At 44.5% G+C, this 27,515-nt stretch overlaps 1 protein-coding gene across 1 annotated transcript in view; it reads right to left on the minus strand.

Annotated features, from left to right (window-relative positions):
- The window catches only part of COG4 (component of oligomeric golgi complex 4), a 177,579-nt gene that overhangs the window by 65,209 nt on the left and 84,855 nt on the right, over nucleotides 1–27,515 (minus strand). The window contains exon 7 of the mRNA XM_078671201.1: nucleotides 16,235–16,392. Within this exon, the coding sequence (XP_078527327.1) occupies nucleotides 16,235–16,392 (158 nt within the window). The remainder of the gene's footprint in view (nucleotides 1–16,234; nucleotides 16,393–27,515) is intronic.

Below are 27,515 nucleotides of genomic sequence, written 5' to 3' on the forward strand. Positions count from 1 at the left end.
AAAACAAATGTGTTTCAGAGCACTTCTGTGGGCAGAAGGCGTGAAGAGGTTATGTAGAGAGATACTTTTCAAGATAATTTGGGAGCAACCACGTGAATTCTTTGTACAACTATGACAGTGGTCTGTACGTCCACCCTGAATAGTGATGATTAAGTCTTTGTTCTGTGAAGGTCCACTGAATATCTATGGTACCCACTGAATGACAAATGCTAGGCTGGTTTTAGATGTATGACTAGCCGTATAGGGAGCAGAAAGAGGAGAAAATGCTAAGCCACACACCTAAACTATACAAAAAAAAGTAATGGATGGAAACCCTGAATTTAACTCAGCCACTGGTAATCACTTGGGGCCATATCCCAGTCTATCATTATTTTGCAAAGCATTTCCCCTTGTTTGAATCACGCCATTTGAAAATCAGTCTTGACCCTGCTCCAAAGGGAAACAGTTCAGCCAGAACTGCCAGGCTAGGCCCTCCCTGACCTGGGCCACAAGCAACCGATGGGACCAGTTTTGCCCTAGTTAGGGTTCATCAGCCTGGTATAGCTTAGTGCCAGATTAAAAGAAAGGCCCTACATATGTGTGCTGGGAAGAAAGTGCTAGACCTCTAACAGTCTAGTTTTAGAATTGTGAAAAGGATGGACACATACCAGGGATAGGTTTCTAGGATTTCATGCAAAAAATATGGAATGGGGCAATGTGCAACAATCTTCTTCCAATCTTTATCCTCACTCACATCTTTTCCTCTCTACAGTTCACTACCCTGCTGTTACCTTCACACCTCATTATCTCCTTTACTACAAATTGTAGTACATTTACAAGCTAATTATCTCATGTTCCATTCTTTCTCTATAGGCCATCTTTTCTTCTGCTGCCCCCCCCCCCAAATCTCCTGATCTCTCCTACTGTTTTCTCCATACAGTACAACCACATTTCCTTCCATTTCCTTGGTCCACCTCATTCTTTTTGTGCATTTCTTCTGCTTCGATACTGTAGGAAAGTAGTATCTGCTTCTTATGGTTACCCCCACTTTTTGCTGATGTGGCACAATTTTGGTCTAGTCTGACTAAGATCCTGCTATCCAGGACCCCAGTCTATCTTCTTTCTCCTGTAAACTGATATGCATGTACTTTAGGTACACTCCAGATTGGATTCTGGGGTACCCTTATTAGTCCCTAGTATATGGTACACCATGTACCCAGGGCATAGGTACCCCAGAGGCCTCCCATGGGCTGAAGCATGTATTGTGCCACCCATGAGAGGCCATCCAAATTGACAAGACAGGCCAGCTACTGCAGACTGTGTAAGATGGTGCTTGCACCACTTACTGAGAAATAGGTTCACTATATCTATCTAAATCACTACACTTAAATACCCATCAGCCACCCCTATGGCAAGACTTAACAATCCTGAAGGCAGGGTGCTGGATTTTACGTGAGAGGGTGCCCCTGCATGAGCAGAGCCTCTCTGCAGCCTTCGGAGACCATTCTCCGGGGTTGTTCTGTGATGCAGCCAGACATATATGTTCAAGTGCATTATAACATCGATGTAAATGCTAACTTTAAAACGGCTGCTTAGAAACATGTTGTGTTTGGCGTCGGTGTGAGCAGACGTGTCAGTAATCGCTCCGTGAGTCTTGGTCAGAGTCCTAGAAAAAAAATCCCCCAGCCATGTCGGCTTCATCGAACAAAGATTTCTAGCTTCCGACTAGCTACCGGCCTGGACATGAGGATTTGAAGGTCCTTGAAGACCTTTGAAAGAAGTGCTGTGGTGGCTGTGGCGGCTGTCAGAGTCCATATCTATGTGTATATCGGAGCGGAATCAAAATCAGAAAGAGGTACCGGAATAGGCACAAGTGCAGGTTCTATGACAGATCTTCCCTTGGAACCTCATAGCACAACAGCGGAGTCAGACCGAAACCGGAGACCGGAGGATTTTTGGAGGCTGTCTCGAGGTCGATGTGAACGTGGATACCTGGTTCACCGGAATCCGGACTACTGACTAGAAAACCGGACTCGAGGCCAGAGAGAGCGGAGAAAGCTGGAGAGGCTATTGTTGCTGGAAGAACTGTGAGTACGGCTTCTGCGCTCCTCACCTTGAATCCCAACTCAAAATCCTACTGCCAGTCCTACCCTCCGACTGTCACTTCGTCACTCCGTGTGCTTTTACCTCTGCCAATTTCAACTCCTTGGGGGGTGCTTTGATTGCTTCAGTTACAGCACCTTTACACCCTAATAAAAAAAGAACAATAGACATCACTAACCTGGTAAACCTGCAATCGCTCGCCGACAGCTACGGGGGAAGGAAACAGTTGCTGCTCCCGTGTCACGTCACGTCACGTCCAACCGATCCACGGCTCTTTCTCCTTTGCACCAAACTGCCCTGCGCTTCCCAGCACCTCATCAAGCGCTCGGCTGGCCCCTCTCTGGGCTCTGTCTGGGCTTTGTCTGGTCTAGCATATCTCACTCGCATTTTTTGTAATTTGTGAGCCTGTTGTCTTTATAAAAAAAAAAAAAAAAACGCCTCTGACATCGGATTATGAGAGCAAATACAGAAACTGCATAGAAAACCATGTAGAGATGATAGATCGAGCGGGATAAGCTGATTTCTGACGAGGCAGCTCGAGCATCGGAACAGTACAAGACATACAGGACAAACAAGTGCCTGGGAAACATAGGAGTCGAGGACGGCAAGAAGGCAAGAAGACAAGAAGACAAGTAGGCAAGAAGGCCACAGCGAAGCTGTGAAGCTGGGGGGGGGCAGCAAAAAAGCAAACAGTCGGGCCCCAGGAGTGTGTTATCATCAAGTCCCGGGCAGCTGGGTCTGGGTCTAAAGCATCATCAGCAAAAACCCGGTCAATCTTACGCTGCAGCAGACCCCGGGGAATAGTGAACAAAGGTACTGCCAAAAGAGTGCAAACGGTACAAACTGACGCCAAAACTAACACTAAATTTACCACGACAGTGTCAACTGATTTGAGGCTCACTAAACTGCCCCCCACAGCCATAGTCGCAGCTTCCACAGCATCCGCAGCTCCTAGAAGATCTATCGCATCTACAGCTACAACTACAGCTAAATCTAAAACAACATCCTTAGCTAAAGAACAAAAACAGAAACGGCCACAGACACAGACGTATGTACAAGTACACGTGCAGGTTCTAATTCAGATACAGGCTCAACCATACGAAATGGCTGATGTTGGTGGGGTTGACGGGGTCGTGGGGCAAATTTCTGCGCAAATAAATGAACAATTAAGCGAACAAATTCTCGAGCCAGCCGTTCCTCTAACTGTGTACCTAACGGACCTGGAAACACATCAAGCATACCAAAAATACCAAGAATCTACAGAAGAAGCACCGGAAAAAGCAAACTTTGAATCCTATGCAGAAAGCAAAAGAGCTACAGCGACGACCTGAAACCAGAGGGTCTAAAGCAAAGGAGAATAACGAAGAGAGAAACAGCGGCAGTAGTAATGACAAACCTAAGGGCAAGGACAAACACAAAAATAAAAACGCTGAGAAAAAGATAGACAAAATTACAGATCACAAGTCGAGAAAAGTGGCGGACAAGGACAAGGATAAAGATAAAGATAAAGGCAAAGAGAAAGCAAATGGGAAGGATAAAGCGATGGAGGATCACGATAATGACAATGATAATTTCGAGCTATTGGCCAAAAAAGCAAAGAGATTACAGGCTATAAAAAACCTGAAAGCTGCTGCAAATATCACTAGTCAACAGGCAGACTCTCAGCCAAGGATATCGAGCATATTCAGCCCAATGCCCAAGGAGGAACAGAGCAAATCATTAAAAAAGACGATACAGCAACAGGCAATACTGGATAACAAAAAGGGACATAATAAACAATTTGATAAAGAAAAGCAACACAGTATGGGTCTGTCAGCCACTTCAGACTCCGCTTTAGAAAATCGGTCTCTGTGCATAGACATCATCAAGGAAAATGAGAAAGAGAACGCAAGCTCAATTACAATTATACCCGCAGAAAGTGAACTCTTGCCTACACACCCAACCGAACACCTGAAACCTGAACACACCGCACCCATGGCGCAAACATCCTCCCCGAGAAGTAAACCGCCTCCAGACACCGAAATATCCTCAGAGGAGTCTGACTCCGATATCTAGGAGACAGGAGTCTCCATCTCCAGCGTGACAAGCGAGTCAGAGGAGGCGGGAGAAGAAGAAGGTGAGGCAAGTGAATCAAGCATAAGCCTCAAACCAACAGTAACAACCATGGAGGTAACTGACATGACAGTCTTAGGAAAACCAGGTGCACCCGGTCTAAATACCACTCCAAGGATAAGGCTGGGGGGGAAAAAAAGAATAAAGCACAGAAGGCATGGCAAAACACACTATGATGAAACCACAGACCCCGGGAGCAACACGGATGAAGCAAAAGCAAGTTCTAGTCACGCACGAAATGGCTCAACCCCAAAGACTGTTAGACGATCGGAATCATACAGCCACAATATGGGGGATCCTGAAGAAAATACCTCACTGCTAAATGAAGACTGCATCGGAACGGGAAAGTCAAGGGAGCCATCACTGTGCAAAGTACTAAACTCCATCAAGCATTTTCACAAAGATGTTAAGAAGGACAGCAACAGGAACCACGCTGCCATACAAAAACTCCAAGGAGCTGTCCAAAAAGTAGACCAGATCAAAAGGGAGAGAGAGGACTAGGTAGGCTAGCCCGTATCCCCTGGGTTATATGTCAAGATCAATGTGGACTTGCTAGTTTAGGGGGGAGGGGTTGAAGTGACTCAGGTACGTCAGACAATAAAAAGGAAAAAAACAATGTTTTCCTTATAAAGCCCTCACCCACCGACCTAGTCGGTGGCATGCTTCATCATCGGGCCCACCGCAGTGGCACCGAATGTGCCCCGGGTGTGCTACAACGCCAGGTGACTGCGGAGCTGGTATATTGCTGCGTGTGCAGTGAAAGGGTGAGAAGTGAAAATTAAAAGGCTATACAAGGGGTCCCAGCACCCGAGGGTTAACAAATTTTAATACACTGGGCCTCTGTTAGCAGATTAAAAAGGCAATAGGACAATGAGGAGTGTATGATGACCTCCCGTGTCCAGTGTGGTCTACTTGTTTCAGCCAGTGCCTTTTGTATTTTAAGCTGGCTTTCCTCAGGACCAAAGAGTTACGTGATAATGTGCAGATTAAATTATAATAAACTTAATTTAAGTGTTTGTGTCAATTTTTTGGCTATGTGTGGCGCTCGCTAAGGCGCTGTAACTGTTAGAGGGGGATTCCCTCAGGCTTTTTCTGTTATTTCTTGGTAAAAAGCCTCATGGGTCGCCTGGCAGAGAAAGAGACCGAGTAGTTCGGTCTGGTTCCTCCTTGGACCTATTCGTCCTTCTGCGGCGCCCGGTATGGGTACCGGGCGCCGCAGAAGGACGAATAGGTCCAAGGAGGAACCAGACCGAACTACTCGGTCTCTTTCTCTGCCAGGCGACCCATGAGGCTTTTTACCAAGAAATAACAGAAAAAGCCTGAGGGAATCCCCCTCTAACAGTTACAGCGCCTTAGCGAGCGCCACACATAGCCAAAAAATTGACACAAACACTTAAATTAAGTTTATTATAATTTAATCTGCACATTATCACGTAACTCTTTGGTCCTGAGGAAAGCCAGCTTAAAATACAAAAGGCACTGGCTGAAACATGTAGACCACACTGGACACGGGAGGTCATCATACACTCCTCATTGTCCTATTGCCTTTTTAATCTGTTAACAGAGGCCCAGTGTATTAAAATTTGTTAACCCTCGGGTGCTGGGACCCCTTGTATAGCCTTTTAATTTTCACTTCTCACCCTTTCACTGCACACGCAGCAATATACCAGCTCCGCAGTCACCTGGCGTTGTAGCACACCCGGGGCACATTCGGTGCCACTGCGGTGGGCCCGATGATGAAGCATGCCACCGACTAGGTCGGTGGGTGAGGGCTTTATAAGGAAAACATTGCTTTTTTCCTTTTTATTGTCTGACGTACCTGAGTCACTTCAACCCCTCCCCCCTAAACTAGCTAGTCCACATTGATCTTGACAAAAAGTAGACCAAACATGCTCTGAAATCTCGAACAGAATGGCGTCGGTGGAAACTCGCACAGAGGAGCTAGAGTCTGACGTCACTAAACTCCAAAAACAAGGAAAAGAACAAGAAGGAATCATCACAGACTGATGCAAAAAGTTGAAGATTTAGAAAACAGAGGCAGGAAAAATAATCTTCGCTTCCTCGGTATTCCCGAAGGCGCGGAGGGAACGGACCCAAGGGGCTTCATGGCCACCGTGCTAAAAACAACCTTTCCCGAACTCGAAACCTGGGATATGAACAGCGAAGTTCAGCGTGCACATCGCTTCCCCTTGACACTCCCTAAACGCGCTCATAAGACACCCCAATACCCCAGAGCTATGTTGGTTAACTTTGGGAACTTCAGGCTAAGAGAGGCTATCTACGACATCGCCAGACCTACAAACAAAAAAGAATTCAAAGGCTTTTCCTTCTTCGTGCGCCCAGACTTCGCCCACGCCACAGTAGAAAGGCGGTGGAGAATGAGGCAACTGATCACCCCATTCGAACAAATTGGAGCAACCGTGTTCTTACAAAATCCAGCACGACTGAAAGTAATCCACAAGGGAACAACTAAAAGCTTTACAAGCGAAATCCAGGCCGAGTCCTACCTGAAAGAAATCTCGGAGACAGCCAAGCAAAACATCGGAAAACATCAAAAATCTTGAAACAAATAAACTACAGATAAAGGGATAAAAACACAAAAGAAGGACAATCTCATCAGTGGACTTGGTCTTGGGTATACAACAAGAAAGGGTCAAACTGAGGGGGAAAGCATGTCTTAAGTATAGGGAGGGCTTGATAAGAAAGAGAAATAGTGTATTAGTATATTATATACCCTAGATGTACTTACTCAAGACCAGGCCATGGGGCATACTGAGGCACACTGTCCTAACCGACGCCCACACCTGGGTGCCCTATGACCCAGGACGTCTCAATAGGTGGGGGGGAGGGGAAGCGGGGCATCAGGGGAGGGTTGGAATGGGACGGTAAGGGTGGGGACGGTGGGGGGGTGGGGTGGGCGGGCGGGGGGGAGGGCGAGGGGTGGGAAAGGGAAGAAATGTTGCACAAGGATATGGTGTTTTGTTACTGGCATTACAAGCTCGGGTAGGGAAAGGAACACAAGATACACAGCAAAGTAAAGATAAAACAGACAATCAACAGCATAGGGTGGAAAGTATTTCTCTTTGGAAACACACAAAAAAAAAGATATATGGCATGTAAAATAGCCTCGATAAACGTATGTGGGCTCAATGAGCAAAAAAAGAGGTTTAAGGTAGCAGCACTACTCAGAACATTGAATGTTGATCTGGTCTGTCTGCAAGAGACCCACATAGAGGGTACCAACACATACCTGCTGGGCCAATTAGGGTTCAAAGTTATGGCAAAATCAAATCAAGGGACCAAAACTAGAGGGGTGGCGGTGCTGGGCAGGAGCAGTGACACAATTGTAAAGAGGAAAAAAGAAGACCAATGGGGGAGGTGGGTGCTGATCGAGATAGCTTTTAAGGGGGAGACGATTACCTTAGCTACAATATATGGGTCCACAGAAGATGACCCAGATGTATTTCAATACCTGGATGTGGAACTGGCACAATGGCCTGAGCCAATTGTATGTTGCGGTGATTTTAATTTACATGACCCAATTAGTTCATTCTTGCAGCCAGGGTCACAATATCGAGGCAGAAAAAGGAAAATGTTCAGAGCACTGTCGGATATGGCGACTCATAACTCGCTGGTAGATCCTTGGGTAAAATGGCATCCGAACTTAGATGGTAGCACGTTCTTCTCTGCTCCTCACCAGGTGCTGGTCAGACTCGATTACTTCCTAATTTCAAATAGCCTAATCGCCGAATCAAAAATTGAAAAACAACCCTGAATTATATCTGATCATAGCCCATTGGTTTTGACGCTAAGATTAGGGCAGTCCCACAAAAAAGAGATGCAATGGACCTTTGAAAGGGTGCTGCTGCAAGATAATCGATATCGGGTATACATGTCAAAATGGATCAAGGACTTCTGGGATATAAATAGAGGGACAGCACCCCCAGGGATAGTGTGGGACGCCTTTAAGGCCGGTGAAAGAGGGGAGACGTTAAGCTTTGTATTGTCCGCAAAAAAAAAAGAGAAACGGAAGACAGAAGAATTACGACTAAACCTGCTGAGGGCCGAAGAAGAATTAATGGTAGCTATTCAACAACAGGTCCCGATAGAACAAAACATTCTCAAACTAATATCGCTCAGAGCAGAGGCCCTGGAAGGAGTTGCCCAAAAGACGGTCGAGAAATACCTGGCTAACAGGGAGAACGCATATGAGCTCAGTGAAAGGGTGGGACATATCCTAGCTGCGCGGACTAGGCAGAGAGTAGCAGCAGCAGATATTAAAGAAATTGCTGATAATGAAGGAAATATGATAACAGAGCTAGGACAGGTAAGGGATGTCTTTAAACAGTTTTATACAGATCTCTACTCCGCAGATATAACAGCAAGCACGGAAGAGATAGAAAAATATTTGAGCGAGGCGCCTCCTTCGGAGCTCTCTGTAGCCGAAAAAGAGGAGTTAGAAGCTGAATTCCGGTTAGAGGAACTGGTCACTGCTCTCGGCAGTCTTCCTTCGGGGGAAAGCAGCAGGACCGGACCAGATCCCTGTGGAATTTTTTAAAACATTCCAAACAGTGATCCTAGGGGACATGTTTAATATCATGGTGATGGCACAAAAGGGTGAATCCGTCCCTGAGACCTGGGGTGCAGCCAACATCATCGTAATACCCAAGAAGGGCAAGCCCATAACCGAACCAGGCTCGTACCGCCCAATTACGTTGATGAACGCTGACGTCAAGGTCTATTCAAAGATACTGGCCAGAAGATTAGCAGGGGTGGTTGAGGGTTTAGTTAGCCCCTCCCAGCATGGGTTTATCCCAGGAAAAGGAACCACACAACACGTCAGGCAGGTCATCACCATGTTTGATGCAGCAGGTACCCTAGAAGACCCCATGGCAGCGTTGTTTCTAGACGCAAAAAAGGCGTTTGATAGGGTCTCCTGGGGATACCTATGGTCAGCCATGAGGTGGAGTGGAATTGGGGAGGGCTTCATCAAGGCCATACAGACCCTGTATATCAATCCAATGGCTAAGATTAGGGTCAATAGGGGATACTCGGCAGCAGTCAAGATTTGCAGAGGGACTAGGCAGGGCTGCCCGTCATCCCCCCTGCTGTTTGCATTATATTTGGACCCCTATCTGCGTAGGCTGGAACAGAACCCACAGATTCCGGCAATGATTATAAACGGCTGCGCAATAAAAACTCTTGCGTATGCGGATGACGTTGCCATTTTGACACCTAACCCCTCTGTTGCCATTAGGGAGATTGAAGCAGAGGCTCAATGTTTCGGTCAAATCTCTGGATACAATCTGAACAACTCTAAGACACAGATTGTTGAAAATAGATATTCTGCGTGTAATGACGCTAGGGTAGTTGGATCAGCTGTATACTTGGGGGTGGCAATATCAGCAAACCTTGATATGGTGGTAGAGATAAACATGGCTCCACTGATGGCAAGGGTAACAAGCATTAGAAATGCAATAGGTCTCGCAGCATTAGAGTTTGTGCTTTTAGAATTGTTAATGGTTTTTTTTGTAAATCTTTAGCATGAGGTTGAGGGTGAGTGAGGGTGAGTGAGGGTGAGGGGTTGAGGGTGAGTGAGGGTGAGGCTGAGGGTGAGGGTGAGTGAGGGTGGGTGAGGGGTTGAGGGTGAGGGGTTGAGGGTGAGGGGTTGAGGGTGGGTGAGGGGTTGAGGGTGAGTGAGGGTGAGGGGTTGAGGGTGAGTGAGGGTGAGGGTGAGTGAGGGTGAGGGGTTGAGGGTGAATGAGGGTGAGGGAGGGTGAGGGAGGGTGAGGGGTTGAGGGTGAGTGGGGGTGAGTGAGGGTGACACAAAAGGTACGAGAAAAAGAACGACGACAGGCTGCTATGGTATTAGGCGCACATACATATAAGACCATGAGCACACAAAACACGCCCATTGTGGGAGAAGACGTGCAGTAACACTTCCAGCCCACATAACTAACAGCATGAAACCATGTGCTGCCTGCACACTGCTCAATGTCAATCTTTTATGTATGCGTCTACATGCGACTCAGTCATGATACCAAGAACGAAGGAACTTCAAAATTCTGATGTCACGATACTGTTCAAAATAGTATGAAGGCGAAAAGTTTGTTCAAATCTGCAATCATAGAACAGAGCACTCTAAATGTAAAATGCTGTTGCATGTTGTACACAACGCGTTTCTCACTTGCATCTACGTGAAATTTCAGTACACAACTCATCGAAGGTGTAGGGCACAGGCGAATCCCTTTAAAAACGCTGTATGTTCATTCTTAAACCAGTTCCGTAAAAAGACCGTAATACTGTGAGTGTGTCTGCTGTAAGACTTGGTGATATCAACATCTGTTCTCGAATGCGTTTCTCAATTAGAGTTACCAAAAATCGTAAAACAGACTCACCAAAGATGAAAGGTAGCGTGGGGTTCCTTTCAACACGATCTTTATTCATTGAGTAACACGCTCTGTAAAAAGACCGTAAATGCGATAAGTTTACCCGCACTAAAACTTGGAGATGCCTGCCGAGTTCCCAGTCAAGAGTAAGCACTTCTAGAATCCTCTACTCACCAGTCGAAAGCAGCCTGTGGTGTTGTCTCCTGAACACGAAAAACGCGAAAAGCACGGAAACGAAAATCCGCGGGTGACTGAATTTAATTAGCCTGTACCTCCTGAATGCGCTTCCTGCATGCGCATGAAAAGAGGACTAAGCTTATGCGCCATATTGAATGGGTAACTAGACCGTAATCTACGCTAAAAAGCGGTCCATATAAGAAAACTGCATACAGCCGAGACACAATTAAACAACTCAATGCAATGGTCTGAATGTAAAAAGAATCAAGCTAGAGGGTGCCCAGATCTCCACAACAAGGCGAAATGCTTATGAAATTCGGTGGTTTGAGCAGTTTAAAAAGTGCCTGGACTATCCGCTAGATACTGTGATTTAAATTCATAATGAAATGTAAACGTCAGGAACAATATACTCGTTGCTTATTTAAAAAGTTCCTGGAAGTTTGTGTGTTTGAATGCTAATTCATGAAGTGAACGGACGGAGGAGAGGGGAGGGGGGAGGAGAAATGCGACACGGCGGGAAGGGGAGGGCTTTGCATTGGACTTACCGGAGGACTTCGACTGCGAGGAAGACCGCTCACAAGACTGCTCAGCAAGTAGGGATGTGCAACCTTTTCCCCTTTCGACCTTCGTGTAATTTGAACTAATGCGGTTAGCACCCGCAAACTGAAGTTTACGCGCTTTCACGTTAAAAGTAGGAATTTCATGTCCCTCTGAATTTTGGTTTGAGAAAAAGATCACCAATATCGACCCACTTCCAACGTTGCAAGGAAAATGGTTTCAAAGTGTCTTTTAACATGTTTTTATTGGCGGAGCGGGGGTGTGGGAGAAGTGCGGCTGGCTGCCTGATGGAGTGGAGAGCGGGCGGGCAGAGAGAGTGAGGGGGCGGAGCGGGGGTGTGGGAGGATTGCGGGAACAGACGGGAGGGGAGGAGAGTAGGAGGAGGAGTAGGGGAGGCACGGCCTAGCGGCCGTGCAATCAAGAAGTGAGGGGGCGGGAGAGTAGGCAAGGCAGGCGGCTGGGGCCATGTGCACGCGCTTTTAAGCTCAATGCGCATGCGCATTGAGCTTAAAAGTCACGGGCACTGCAAGGAATCGCCACGATTCCTTGCAAGTTAGATAAAGAGTCGATGAGCCCCTATAGTCTCGCTTGCTCGATGCGCATGCGCATCGACAGGCGAGACCTAAAAACGGATCTAATAAGGATGAATAATCTACACTTATCGCTGATGGGCTGTACCAACGTTATTAAGATGCTGATTCTCCCCAAATTTCTTTAAGATCGATCCCTTTATTTTTTTAGAACAGCTGATTTAATACATTAGAGGCAATATGTAGCAGATTCATCTGGGCACATGGGAAGACGCGTAGGGCATATAGATATATCACGCTCACAAGAGAAAGGGGGTGTGGGGAGCACCGGACTTCAGGTTATATTACATGGCAGCTGCTCTACAATACATGCAAGGGCTAATGGGAGGAACAGATCTGGATCAAAGAGTTAATAACCGGTCTACGAAAGTATATGCCACTGTGTTAGGGACAGATGTGGGAAACTGCTTTTTAAATTGTATTGACTTTGGCTACTTCAAAAGAACCAGGTTCAAGACAGTTTCTGCTGCTGTTAAGATTTGGACTGCCTTCTTGAAAAGAAATAAACTGGGGAAATACAACAGATATACTAGACTCTATAAAAACAGGTCATTTCCTCAAGCAATCTTTGCAGATGAAGTAATGTCAGAATGGGTAAACAGCGGTATTGTGCAGATTGGGGATCTATTTGACGCAGAGGGGATGGTTCAGTTTGTAGATCTAAGAACTAAGTATGGTATTGATAATAGAGGCTTCTTCAAGTACCTCCAGGTCAGGAGTTTTTTGAATAATAAGTCAAGGGGGTCAGCTGGATTGAGTAGGAATGAGATACTGGAAAAAAATCAGACTTCTGGGGGACCGCACGATCAGGTCTTTTTATGCCTGTTTGGTTAAAGGGAAAACTGACGACCTAGGTAAAGTGGGTAATAAATGGGCCGAAAAACTTAGCGTGGACGCAGGGTGGTTTAAGGAATCACTGGACCTAGGCCGTACTATATTGTGCTCATCCTCAATGCAGTCACAACATTATAAAACTTTGTATTCACTCTGTCATACCCCCGCTAAGATAGCTAAATGGGGCGGGACCATGGGTACCAACTGTCCCCGCTGCAACGCTAGTCAAGCTGATAGTATTCACATATTTGCTACCTGTCCTCAACGGCATACGCTAGTCAGGGACATTGAGGGTTTTCTGGACAGATCATTGGGGATCCAAATTAAACTCAATCCAGCTCGGATAATTTTAGGTCTGGGATTGGAAGGGGGTGACACACAACAGGAATTTCTGTTCGTGGCAATGTCAGTATATAGATTGACCTTAGCAAGGGCATGGCTTGATAAAAATCCGCCGGCATTGCAAACCTGGCTGGCTAATCTGCTGAATGCATATAATATGGAGAAGAATATTTATGCACGAAAAGGGAAAAGGGGAAGGACACTAGGCCTAAGAATATGGCAACCCATAAGTAGGTGGAAGGAGGGACTTGGGCCGCAGGTAGACTCAAGTGGGGTTTAATGTTTAATCGTGGTAAAGTATGAAATATAAATACTGATGGTGGAAGTGTGTAATGAAATGTTTGTATATCTTGAAATAGAGCTCATTTAGCTATGAAGCAAGAAGTAATAATGCTGAAAAATGTATAATGTGTAAAGTGTGTGCAACATGGAAAATAATAAATACAAAAAAAATAAAAAAAATACAAATGTTGTGTTTGGTGTCAAACACCTTGGAATCATACCTCCACACCAGTAACTGGTGTGGGAGGTATGATTACACCCTTCTAAAGGTACATATGTGGGTCACCTGTATACCCAGTGCCAGCTTTATCGACTAAGGCAGCACAAAATGGATCCTGCCAGCCACAGACACGATTCTGCTCTCCTGTTGCTGAGTCAAGCTCGCGCAGAGGAAGGCATGACAATAGGCATCCTGTCACAGGGAGGTGTAACCACCTCCCAGACAGGATTTAGTGTATTGGGGCTGGGTGGGTGCACTCTTAAAAGTGCCAGAAAGTCTGCACTGGGGGCACATTTGGTGTCCCTGTGCATAGTCCAGCTCAAACCAGTTCCTGGAGCCATTTGCTCCTTCTCTGGCGCGAAACTGGACAAAGGACATGGATGTAGCCAAACCTCTGTCCTGCCCCTCCCCTAGGAGGGTCCACAGAATCTACCCAACCCCTTCCCATGGTTATAAAGTGGGTTACCTGGTTACAGGACTTTAGATTTTACCAGGACAAGATTCTGCTAAGAAGAAAGCAAGTACTTTGACTGCCTGCACCACGCTGGACGACTGAAAAATCTCCCTTGGAGTAAAGGAGTTACTCCCCTGCAAAAGCAAGCACCTAAACGCATTCTGACCGGTTTGCTTCTGCCGAGCTCCTGAGGACTCCGAAGATTTCAGAAACACAGGAGGTGGGTCCCCGAAGGTCCCAGAGGTCGGTCTGCCCTCTCAGCGATTCTGAGACCAGTATACATCGTGGGGACTGTGCAACCCGAACCCCTGTGCACCGTGTACTTTTGCAAGTGCATGTGCTTAGTGACGATTCCTGAGCCTGTGCTTTGGACTCCGTGTAGTCCCGACCCCGAGCAGTATTTGCACTGAAGATTTCTGGCCTCCACTCTCCGAGTGTCCTGTGGGCTAGTCCTTTGCATACTTGCTTGAGGTCTCCTCTCGATCCGTGGTCCATTGGCCTGTGGATCCTATTGAGGGTCACCTTGTGAATTCTTGAGCTTACCTGGTTGCTCCAGACGTGCCCGGACTCTCCATTGCTTGGAGAGTCCCCTGGACCTCGCTGGTCCACACCGTAACCTGTTTCCTCTGACCGCGTGGGTTGCAGTTGCCAAGGCTAGTTGGTGCTCCAGCCGGACATCGACCCCTGAGCTCTCGACATCTTTCGTGGGACAGCTCACCTCTGGACTTTGGTCTTCCTCGACGTCTACTGGTCCCCGTGGCTGCAGAGTTAAGCAACCCTTCTTTGCACCTGACGCACCAGACATCGGTGGGCATTCGACTGCTGAGCCCCTGGTCACCAGAAGTGACCCGACTCTGTCCCCTCTGCTTTCAGGTTCATCTCACCTTGAATCCAGGCTTGGATTCCACCGGACACTCTTCGCCTTCCTGGTAGCAGTACTTCTTTGCAGCTCTCCATTGAAAACGACAAAGGTTTCCAAAGCAACTTCACACCTATGCACCCAGCTCCTCTAGGATAGGTAACACGGGTACCTCGGTACTGACTGGTGGGTTGGCCTTAGAACCTCCTATGTTCCAAAGGGTTTGCTCGAAGTCCTCTCCGAAGTGTCCTTAACTTGTAATTTTCCAACCGAGACTTTCTTATAGAGTTGTACGGAGCACACATCTGTGTTTCCTCACTGCTCCTGTCCTCAGTGAGCTCCCTGTGTCACTCATATGGGTGGTTCCTTAAGGTCCCAGCGATTCTACGTGCCCTAGGCCCTGTCTCTGGTCAAGTCGTTGTTGTTATACCATTTGTTTAGTATATGGTTCGGTCTCCCCCTGGAGCTCGCTGTGTATTGTGCTATTTACGAGTGTTCTATTGATTCAGTATTGTGTGCTTTATGCCTTAGTCTCACATAGAGACTAGTAAAGAGTGTTATATTTATAAATACATATTTTTATATAAACACTGCGTGGTTCTCCTTTCATTTAGTCATTTAGGAGGTGATATTCTGGTAAAACAAGCTGCTTTACATTCCTTCAAGATTATGCCTGAAGGCTGCTCTCCGTAGCTACCACTAGGATAGTTTTCAATAAGGTTATCTTTGACCTCATACATCATAAGGGTCGTGTGGACTGGTACAAGGTGCCCACTTTAATTAGTGGACAGCATATACCAACCCACCTTCTCACATATACACTCCATCTTCTCTCCTACTGTTTCCTCAAAACATATCACACTCTTACCTTCAATTCATTTCTTATACATTCTGTCTTGCATTCCATTTAAAGACCCATACACTCACATTTTCTCTAGATGTCGTTCTTTTATGTTTTTCTTGCTTTATTCTCACTGTTATATTTTTCTACACTTCACTGAACTTTGTGCTCTAGTGCATCCTGGCTCTTCTCAATCATTCCTTGCACCCCCTTCTTCTCACCTTTTTCTATACACCTTATGTTCTCTTCTTCAATACTTTTGCTATATCACCCTCTCAATAGCGTATCAAATCTCCCTTTGTTCGCTTTATGTTTGTCTACTGTCTTTACATTTCTTATTTACAAATCATACTCTTCCCCTTCCAATCCCTTACCACACCAGGTATTCATTAATTGTACACACTTCCCTGTAAGGCATACAATGCCTTCCATTTTTGGAGACCTTTGTCTGTAAGCAGGGGGTTCCATTATGTGTACCTGGTGTGTCCCCTCACCTTCCGGTGATAGTCCCTCTGTGAGATGAATTTGTCCACAACTTTGTCCACCTGCTGATCACACTCAGTTTGCAAGTGCTTGATAAGCACGTAGAGTCGTCCTGGGCCATAGTAGGTCTCTACTATTGGCTGGTGTGTCTCTATGATGCGTGCAATTCCTGTAAAACCAAATGATGAAAAGAGTTAATTTCCTCTTCTTGCAAAATCTCCAAGTGATTGTTGCATACAAATACACGACTTTTCAAAATGAAATACCTAGCATAACTACTAGACCACATTTGTAATTAATAAGATAATAGGGGGGTGCAGCTGTAGAAGTCTCAATTAACGCTAGACAAGACCCTTTTGTGGTGATACAGGCAAGCCTACTAGGTGGTTACACCCAAAAGTCCACCAACATGGAGATCAAATGTCAGAGAGAGGATAGCTCCTGCCGTTTATGCAATATGTCTTAAAATAATTTCTCCAAATTGTAGCATCAATGTATCGATGATTCCTCTTTTAATTGCGGCAATTAAATGAGGAATCATTGATACATTGATGCTACAATTTGGAGAAATTATTCTAAGACATATTCAATAAACGGCAGGAGCTATTCTCTCGCTCACATTTGTAATTACACCCAGGAAAAAGAAACACACAAATCACTAAACTTGTATTTCAGAATGACATATATATATGCCTGTTCCTGCTTCTCCCATCATGGACAGATAGATGCAGAAAGAGTGATGCGTTTAGATAGTTCCTGTGCAGTCTCTGCTGTCTGCTTATTGCAGTGACATGAGCCAAATTAGATTTTTTAGAAGTAAGTTTCTCCCTACAAATAGAAATTCATTGCTTTCAATGCCAGGAAAAGTATGCATCTAAACGGATATGGTTTTCCCGCAGGATTTTGTTACACTAGCTCAGAAAGGCCCTTACTTTGCTTAGGATTCACAGACTGCCTGCATCTAACAATGTCAATTTGGCTCTCATTAAGGAAGGGATATTCTACTATTAACGGTCATCAGACCTACCCAAGAGTGCACCTAGTGTCAGGGACAAAACCAGTGCTGTAGTCTGACACAGAATAATGGCTTGTGTGAAGCCTGTGCCTACAGACATGAAGGATCATATCTAGCCACAGGCTGTGCTTGTAATAGAAAAGGTTTGGCTATTTACTGAATTCTTGGCCAGCTATATCATACAGAGTTTGCTTGAGGCGCATTGCCCATCACATTTCTCAGGGTATGGGCACAGGTAAAAAGCGAATTTCTCGGTTTGCTTATAGCATAGATAAGAGCTGCAAGGTAAAGGAAGAGAGTAGCTTCTGGGGCAGGGCTGTGTGTGAGATTACAGTTCTAATGTCAAAGTCAAAAAACTTTAGTCAATTATAAAATTGCTAATCATAAAAGTGCAAGTGATGATACATTAAAATGAATTAATAATCAGTTAAAAGCACTTTGCTTCATGAGCGAATCCCCCATAGAATTGCGACATCTCGCAGTACTTCTAATAAACGATCCAACAGCAATACAGACTTCTTCACCATCAGGTAGCTGAATTGAACTGCTGGTGTGCACCTTCTAAAATGCCTTGATTTAGGAAGAGGTATTAAAAATCGTTTGGTGTACAATTTGTAAAATTAGCCCACACAAAAAAAAGTGTGTCATTATGTGCTTTGAGACACCATTACAGGTACAAGGGAAATGGTATTGTTGGCATATTGACCCAACCCAAAACACAAAAGAAACCGTATAGATCCAGTTCTAAACCTAATTAGTGGTGCCTACTCCCTGTGACCGATGTTTTATAATAAATAAGGCTCGGGGAAAAATTCACTTTTTTATAACAACATATACTAGGTTTTCTTAAGTTGTGCTCTCTCTCATCCAATACGTCTACATTTATGAAGGTACTCTTGGCCCAGAGTTCATCCTCCTTACACACAGAAGTGGGACTGTCAAACAGCTTTTTATCTATTGCCTAAAATATGATAGCCATGGGATGTCATGCCAATAAGTACAATGCAAACGCTCCGATAAAAAAAACGCCATGTTCATTGGACCAAACGGAAATTCAAAGCAATAAAGTAGGCACCTTAACTAATCCTCTAGATACGTTAAACCCAGCTCCTTGTGGCGCATAAAATGTGAGCTAATGGGGGGGGCTGGAAAGTAGTCATTGACAAAAATGATTTTCCTCAATTTGTAGTGTTGTGACCGTGGTATATCCCCATATCCCAGCACCATAAATGGCGATGCGGAGACATGGGGTTTCATAAATGTTGAGGAATGGAGTTATCGATTTATCATATAGTGATGGAATCAAATTAAATGTCTTGCCCAATTGTGATAACTTATGTATAAGATGAACAATCCAGGAGTCACAATACAGCTCTGCCCGTACCCCGTGCTCAAAGATAAAATAATTGGTGCATTCCACGACGATCCAAACCGGATCATTGCAAACTACAAAGCTTGGCGAAACCTATTTGATCGACTGTTTCCCTCAATATCGTTATTGCTTTTCATTGTGGAGAAAGACACTCCCCATTGCTAACCATTATATCTCCTTTTGTGACAACAGTTACTTTAGTTTGCTTACTTTGTTTAGTATGCATCTTTATTTTATTAATGAAAGAACACAATATTGTACATATCACCAACTATTTTAGTTATATCACTGTTTAGACCATTTTTGACTATTAACTCTACCCTAGGTATTCGCCACCCTCTGTTGTTATTGACCTTTCCCAGAATTTCTGTCTTCATGGATGAATGTACCTCTGTAGTAGTTGGACGTTTGTGAATGAATGATTGAGAGTGATTGTTAGTGTTTGAAGGTCCTTAATGTGTGGGGTATTACTTTATTTTTGTCTTGACTGTTTTTTGTTATTTAATGTTTCTCAATGTATGAATTATGTTCCTTCTGAATTGTGATTAAAACAAGTTTATGTATTCATAATTGTGTGTCCCGTTGTTGACCTACTGTTTCCTGGGAGGGACACCGTTTTGTATCAAGTGACTTTATAAGCACGCATTGATTTATACAGGTGGAGGTTTTGTGTTTTATTGTGGAATCAAATTAAATGTCTTGCCCAATTGTGATAACTTATGTATAAGATGAACAATCCAGGAGTCACAATACAGCTCTGCCCGTACCCCGTGCTCAAAGATAAAATAATTGGTGCATTCCAGGACGATCCAAACCGGACCATTGCAAACTACAAAGCAGGATAGACACAAAATGTATCAAAGAAGGGTCCATTTTCATATCCAGTAAAATAAGCCATAGTTTCAATCTGTTGACCAGGTCTAATGAATTTGAACGTTCCAGGAAGGCCAGGTACAATGGGCAATGTCTTGCAATAGCATATTTACTAATGATTAACTGACGATCAAGACACTGCCCCAGTGCACCTAGGGTTTCTTGAAGCCTGTAATAATATATGTTCAAAATGGCATTCTCATTGGCTGTAGGAAAGCAGCTCTTTTTAGGTCTCGCTAGACGTAAGCAAAAGCGAAGCTTTTGCGTCTAGCGAGACAACTTATGTTGTTACTTTTCAGGGAATGAGGACAGCAAAGTGCCACGCGCATTTGCAGGCCGAGATTCGACCTCGTGAGCGCGCACGTCGTCACTCACGCATGCGCACAAAGAAAGCCATACACACACTGCATATACACACACGCACCCCCCCTTAAACATACACACGCGCACACAGACAGACAGATGCACGCACAAACACACTCAAACAGACACACACACACGCGTACACCCCACCCCCACTCACCCCTCCTCTCACTCAACACACTTACCTGTTCTGGCGGTGCTCGGCGGCGGATCAGCATCTCGGGCGGCGGTAGCGCTTTGCGGGGCTCTCTCACCACATGAGAGCCCCGCCTTCCCCATGCGCCCGCCCGCTCTTCACCCGGTCCCCCATCTCGGGACCGGGACTCAATGCGGAGCCTTCGTGGCTCCTCGGGCAGCTCTCTCTGACTCTCGCCGCGATGGGGCGGGACTTCCGGTTGGGGCCGCGCTGTGATTGGCCGGCTTCCCAACCGCTTCCGGGTCGTCGCGGGCAGCGCGGCGGCCCGGCGGGGATTTGTTTGTTTTGTATTTGGACCTTTATTTTGCAGCTGCTGTCTATGGTGTAGTTTTATTTTCACGTTACTCTTACGACTGGATTGTATGCCTTAATTTTGTGTGTTACAGTGTGTCTACTTTACTTGTTTATACGGCAAGCCAGACAGTGCAATACCAAGTAGGTACACAGCAGTTTCGGGACCCTCGACATTGTGAGTACAGGACTTCGTTCCTCATGTAGCCAATGTGCAACTTTTACCTCTAGACCTGCAGCTGAGAGCAGCAATTTTTAATTCTGCATATCAAATGTCTTTGTTTTCTGACCCGGAGAGACATTGGCAATAATCTCTCAACCGCAGCACTCCAGACTAGCAGTTCAGAGCGTTTTCTTTAAAAGAATGTATGGGTTTGTTTGTCTTCTCATATGCTATCCCTGTACACCTTAGTGTTTGACCACAGGACGAAAACACCATCCACACCCCGTGGGGCTTGATAATGACACCTGTATGGGTAAGGTTTGTAAAAAAAAGTGATTTAATGTGCATGTCTTTTTTGTTTAAGATGCCTACCAGGCACACCGTGACATAAGCTATTTTAAATCATGCATGGCTTACAGTGACCACTATTATCACAATGTAACAAGAGCAGTGTTCACATAGAGTATTCGTCGTTCTGACAGTTTACACAAGACCAGATGTGCACTTGTTCATAACAAATAGACTTAGTATGAACAGTACATGAGAAACCCACACATAGCATGCTTCGTACATGTATACTCAGGTATTCACCATGTTGTGACAGCATAAAACATGTTTGTCTGTTCCCACAGGTACCATGCATGTAGTATTATAGTACCAGTCTCGTGACAGGCATTTAGCCACCACTGTCGCATGCAAAGATATGTGCATGCAAGAATTATTTATCCATTTATAGTTTCACACAAGGGCAGGGATGGTTATTTTGTCCTGATGAATGCCCAGGACCATTTTTTGGCCGTAAGAATAGGGCAAAAACATATTGACAAAAGCATTTGCAATGCAATAGGTCTCGCATTTGCAAGAGTTTAAGCTATTTGCATTGTAAGTGACAATGCCTTTTATTTATGTTTTAAAAACCGACACAAAAAATAAACGGCATTGTCATTTAACAATGACAATAGCTCAAAGTTTCGCAAATGCGAGACCTATTGCATTGCAAATGCTTGTTGACATGGTCACCCTCACTTTTTGCCAGGCAACTGGTGTGAGTTTGACTGGAAGTGCACTGGGTTCCTGCTAACCAGGTCCCCAGTCCCAGAGCTCTTTCCCAAAACTGTACAATTGTTTCCCCCAATAGGCAAAACCTTTAGCACCCTCTGTAAGCCCCTAGTAAATGGCACCCCTGGTAAATACGGCCTGAGGTACAAAAGAGGGTCTCCCAAGGGCAGCAGCACGAATTGTGCCACACTAAGGGAACCCTCACCAAGCACATGCAAGGCTGCCATTGCAGGCTGCGTGTCTTGGTGCACAACATGTCACAAATCCCTATGTGCCATGGCCCCTAACACTGCATGCCATATTTATACGTCACCCCTACAGCAGGCCTGACCGCACTAAGGCAGGGTGCCAAATAATACGTTTGAGGATATACCTGCATAAGCAGATATGTGTGTGAGCTGGTCAGTCCTATTACTGCCAGTGCAAGTGGACAGGGAAGCCATTTTAAAACATGTGCTAGACACTGGTGAAATCGACCAGCTACATGATGGATTTACTGAAAATATGGATAGTGAGTATCAAACATCTCATATTGCTAAGCCCCCACTGATTCCAGTGATGGATTTATCAATGCATACACCCAGAGGGCACCTTAGAGGTGTCTCCTGAAAACCTACCAGCGTCTGGTGTGCTCCCTGACTGGTTTCTGCCAGCCTGCCACCATAACACTGTTCTCATCTCCTAGGATGAGTGACTTTGTTCTCACGAGGCCCAGAACAAAAGCCTGTCCAGCAGGGCCGGACTGGGAACTGAAAGCAGCCCTGGCAAATTTTGCCAGACCAGCCCCCGTCCGGCGTGTAGCAAGCGGGCGCAGCGAGCGCACACAACCGCTACTAGGGGAGCTTGGGGGGGGGGGGGGTTCTCCCCCAAGAAAAGTTTGGAAAAAGACAGACCAAAATGGTGAATTTTACAGCACATTTTTCATTACATATTTAATTGTATGAACTTTCAAAGCACAGTAAATAGTAGATGATGACCTTAAAGAACATCAGGTTATCCACCCAGTCATATGTACCCACAGACATTCTTTCAGAGAGCACCAAAAATAGACAAGTAGTGTATCAGAGAGAACAAAGTAAAAGTGAGACCAGCCCCCATATGGTGTGTAGCGAGCAAGCGCAGTGAGCAACCACTACTAGGGAGAGTTTGGGTGGGGTTGTCCCCCCAAGAAAAGTTTGGAGACAGAAAGGCCAAAACAAAGCATTTTTCAACACATTTTCTCTCCTAAACCGCACTGATGAAATCACCATGTCTGCAACGAATGAGGCAATTCCAATAATTGATCACGTCATCCATGTACAACTGAGCCAGTTCATAGGTATAATTGATGATTCCATCACAATGCCCTTGAGCCAGGGAATAATTAAAGATGTCATCTTTGTGCCATGGTCTCTTCTGGGCTGGGTGCCTGTGGTCGCTGCAGGGGTGCAGTACTGCCAGAAGACCACATGCCATGACAATAGACGCTACTCTTGTTTCCCAGACATTACCTTGCATTCTGGGACATGTAGTTTTGTTTTTCCAGTTATGGGCCTGGGTCTAGATTTTCATGCAAAGTGCTGAGGCTAAAAGGTCACGATGGGGTGAAAGCATCACACGCTGGTCAGGAGACATTTTACAGTCTGTTTTTCAAAGTGAATCACAATTTCATCAACAAGTGGTGAGAAAAATGAAGACAATAAATGTTTTTGACACAGTGTTTTGGCCTCCTTATTAGCTACCATTCACTACACCACGTCTCTGTATGTGTGCCCACATAATTGGGTATACAGGGTACTGCTGACATGATGCTAGTTACCAAGTGGCTTTTCCTGGTGCCACCAACTTTCTTTCCCATCTCCCTCCAGCAGTGGTGTGCCCCTGAACCAGCCGGCATCCCATGGTGGTACACGCATCAGACTGCCCTTGCATGTGTGAGCACCCCTTAACATGTGGGTACACCACTCCCAGCACCCACTCCAAGCATCTTCGGTCACAAGGTTTGCTGGCCTGGTAGTGTACGCACAAACCCAATGCCACCTTCTCTTCATTGTGGGGCAAGTAGCATGCAGGGTGCCTAGTATGTTAAACCACTGAGATGCACATAACCCCCAGCACCTAATCTGCACAGACTACATACAAGTCAATCATGGCCAGCACCCTGTCCGTGCTTCACATACGAAGGAAAACAGCATTCCACACACAGACGTGGGAGGACACAATACAAGTGTCATCTGTGGTTTGAATTCTCATTATGAATGTTTCGCATTAAAATACCATAACAGAACACCAATATAAAAAAAATACAGGACTGCAAGTACCAGAATGCACTCTGCCTTGCAGAAGTCCTATATACAACAATGCGCACTGTACATGCAGTTTTGATTTTTATTTTATAAATGCAGGATTTCAAGTTGCATAAAGCAATATCCCATGAGAAGGTATGATATAAAAATGTCATGTAATTTTGAGTTTCATTCTGGTTCCAGAAGTATCAGAGTGAAATCTATCAAGCACAGATATGCTACAAAAATACAAACTGTACATGTTGCTTTGATTTTCATTTTATAAATGCAGGAGTACAAGTACCAGAATGCAATATTCCTCCTACGTGTATTATATAGTAGACACCGTGTACATGTTCTGCTGGTTTTCATTTTACAAATGAAGGACTTCAAGTATCAAAATGCATCCTCTGTCAATTATACCATAAAACACACTGTACATGTTATTTTCTTTTTACAAATCCAGGACTCCAAGTACCAAAATGCAATATTCAATGTACATGCATGATATAAAACAATGCACACTGTTATTTTGATTTTCTTTTTACAAATGCAGGACTGCAGCTACCAGAATGCAATATCGAATAGACAAGAAGAACACAAGCTGCTTGTGTAGTTTAAATGTTCCTCCTATGAACGCAGACTACAAGTATCAGCACACAAACTGCGAAACAAGGCAAGATAAGTCGTTTTAAAAACAACTGAGGTGGTAAATCTCAAATCTCTAGTCACACACTGACGTAGCCAAAAGGTCTCGCTTTTGGGACCTTCTAAGTATTTAGTTATGCAGCACAATACCCTTGGTGCAACAACATCAACTGTTGCGTGGCTAAACACTTATAAGGTCCTGAAGGCGTGACCTATTGGCTATGCCAATGCTTGTTATTTTTTGTTCTTGGGGGAAACCGGGCTAGTGGCAGGAGGGTCAAGGGCGAGTAGCAGGGAGGTGAGGAGTGAATGCCAGGAAGGTCAAGGGTGACTGTCAGGCCATGGGGGTGAAGGGTTAGTGCCAGAGAGGGGAGGCGTGAGTGTCAGGGAGGTGAGACGTAAGAGTCAGGAGGGTCAAGGGTGAGTGTCAGGGAGGGGAAAGGTGAGTGCAAGGGGTGAAGGATAGCTGTCAGGCCAGGGGGATGAAGGGCTAGTGCCAAGGGGGCGAGTAGTGAATGCCAGGAGGGACATGGGTGAGTGTCAGGGAGGTGAAGGATATGTGCCAGGGAGGGGAAGTAGGAGTACCAGGAGGGTCGAGGGTGAGTGTCAGCAAGGTGACAGTTGAGAGCCACAGAGAGTCAATGTTGAGTGCCAGAGAGGGAGAAGGGTGAGTGTCAGGTGCGAGGAGTGACTGCCAGGCCTGAGGTGTGAAGGGTGAGTGCTAGGGAGGTGAGGGGTGAGTGACAGACTGCAAACAGTAGTGAGCTGGGGTCTAGAAGGAGGTGCAGAGATAATCACCCGGTGTGTGCCAGGCTGGGACGCACCCGTGCCAGGCCAGACTTGGGTGGATGCAAGAACCCCTGAAAGGCGGGTGCCAGGTCACTCGTAACCTTAGTACAGGAGTGGGGTGAGCAGGCGAGAGTAACATCTTCAAACAAGAAACTATTCAAAATCCCGAAAACTCCACTTTATGGTCTTGCAACCTTATGTGGAAAATAATTAGCAAATGAATGGGCTTCCACAGCGGACTTGCAGCTTGTTACATCAACTTATTGAGATAAAGTTTGCATTGCAAATAAGCCAAAGCTAACGCAATATCTAGTCACACACTGACCTATTAAACAAGCATTTGCAATGCAATAGGTCTCGTATTAGGAAAGTTTGAGCTATTGGTATTGTAAATGACACATTTTTTATTTATGTTTTGTTTTTGAAAATAGCGAAATTAATAGCTTTGTCATTTACAATGCCAATAGTTATAACTTTCGCAAATGTGACACCTATAGCATTTTTAATGCAATATGTGTTGTATTTACGTGACTTACATGTATTGATATTACAAATAACAATGGTTTTTAATTTTTTTAAATAATTAATACTTAAATAAAAGTTATTGTACTTTATAATGGCAATAGCTTAAACTTTTGTAAATAACATTTGTGAAGATTATGTTCAGTGTATTTTATTGTGACGAAAATCCAAGAACAGAAGTGAAATATTAACATCTTTTTGTTACATTTGTAATAAAGCTTGAAACATTGAGATAACATATTTGAACCAGTTGTTGTTGAATGGTTGCACAGATTGATGCTGTGGTGGAGCTCAGTGATGTTGTGGTGCCACTGAGTGATGCTGTGGTGGTGCTGCGTGATGCTGTATGCTATGCTATGTTTTGTTTTGCTATCCTATGTTTTGTTTTGCTATGCTATGCTGTCCTATGCTTTGATTAGTATGCTATGCTCGTTTGTTATGCTATGCTATGTTTTGTTATGCTATGCTATGGTTTGCTATGCTATGCTATGTTTTGCTATGCTATGCTATGTTATGCTATGCTTTGTTATGCTATGCTTTGCTCTGCTATGCTTTGTTATGCTATGTTTTGTTATGCTATGCTATGTTTTGTTGTGTTTTATTATGCCATGCTTTGTTTTGCTATACTATGTTTTGTTATGCAATGGTATGCTATGTTTTGTTGTGTTGGTATGCTATGTCGTGTTTTGCTATGCTATTATATGTTTTGTTGTGTTTTGTTAAGCCATGCTATGTTTTGTTGTGTTTTGTTAAGCTATGCTGTTTTGTTGTGTTTTGTTATGCTATATGTTGTTGTGTTTTGTTATGCTATGTTTTGCTATCCTATGCTTTGTTTTGTTATGCTATGCTATGTTTAGTTTTGCTATCCTATGCTTTGTTATGCTATGCTATGCTTTATTGTGTTTTGTTATGCTATTTTTTGTATTTTGCTAGGCTATGCTTTGTTTTGCTATGCTATGTTTTGTTATGCTATGCTATGTTTTGCTCTGCTATGCTTTGTTATGCTATGCTATGTTTTGTTGCATTTTATTATGCTATGCTTTGTTTTGCTATGCTATGTTTTGTTATGCTATGCTATGCTATGTTTTGCTTTGTTTGGTATGCTATGCTGTGTTTTGCTATGCTATTATATGGTTTGTTAAGCCATGCTATGTTTTGTTGTGTTTTGTTAAGCTATGCTGTTTTGTTGTGTTTTGTTATGCTATGTGCTGTTGTGTTTTGTTATGCTATGTTGTGTTATGTTATGCTATGTTTTGTTTTGCTATCCTATGCTTTGTTTTGTTATGCTATGCTATGCTATGTTGTGTTGTGTTTTGTTATGCTATGCTTTGTTGTGTTTTGCTAGGCTATGCTTTGTTATGCGATGTTTTGTTATGCTATGCTATGTTTTGCTATGCTATGCTTTGTTATGCTAGGTTTTGATCTGCTATGCTTTGATCTGCTATGCTTTGTTATGGTATGCTATGTTTTGTTATGCTATGCTATGTTTATTTATGTTTTATTATGCTATGCTTTGTTTTTTATGCTATGCTTTGTTATGCTATGTTTTGTTATGCTATGCTATGTTGTGTTTTGTTATGCTATGCTTTGTTGTGTTTTGTTATGCTATGCTATGCTTTGTTATGTATGCTATGTTTTGGTGTGTTTTGTTATGCAATGGTTTGTTGTGTTTTGCTATGTTTTGTTATGCTATGGTTTGTTATGCTATGGTTTGTTATGCTATGGTTTGTTGTGTTT

The sequence above is a fragment of the Lissotriton helveticus genome, chromosome 12 (genome assembly GCF_964261635.1).
Source record: "Lissotriton helveticus chromosome 12, aLisHel1.1, whole genome shotgun sequence".
Lineage (NCBI taxonomy): Eukaryota > Metazoa > Chordata > Amphibia > Caudata > Salamandridae > Lissotriton > Lissotriton helveticus.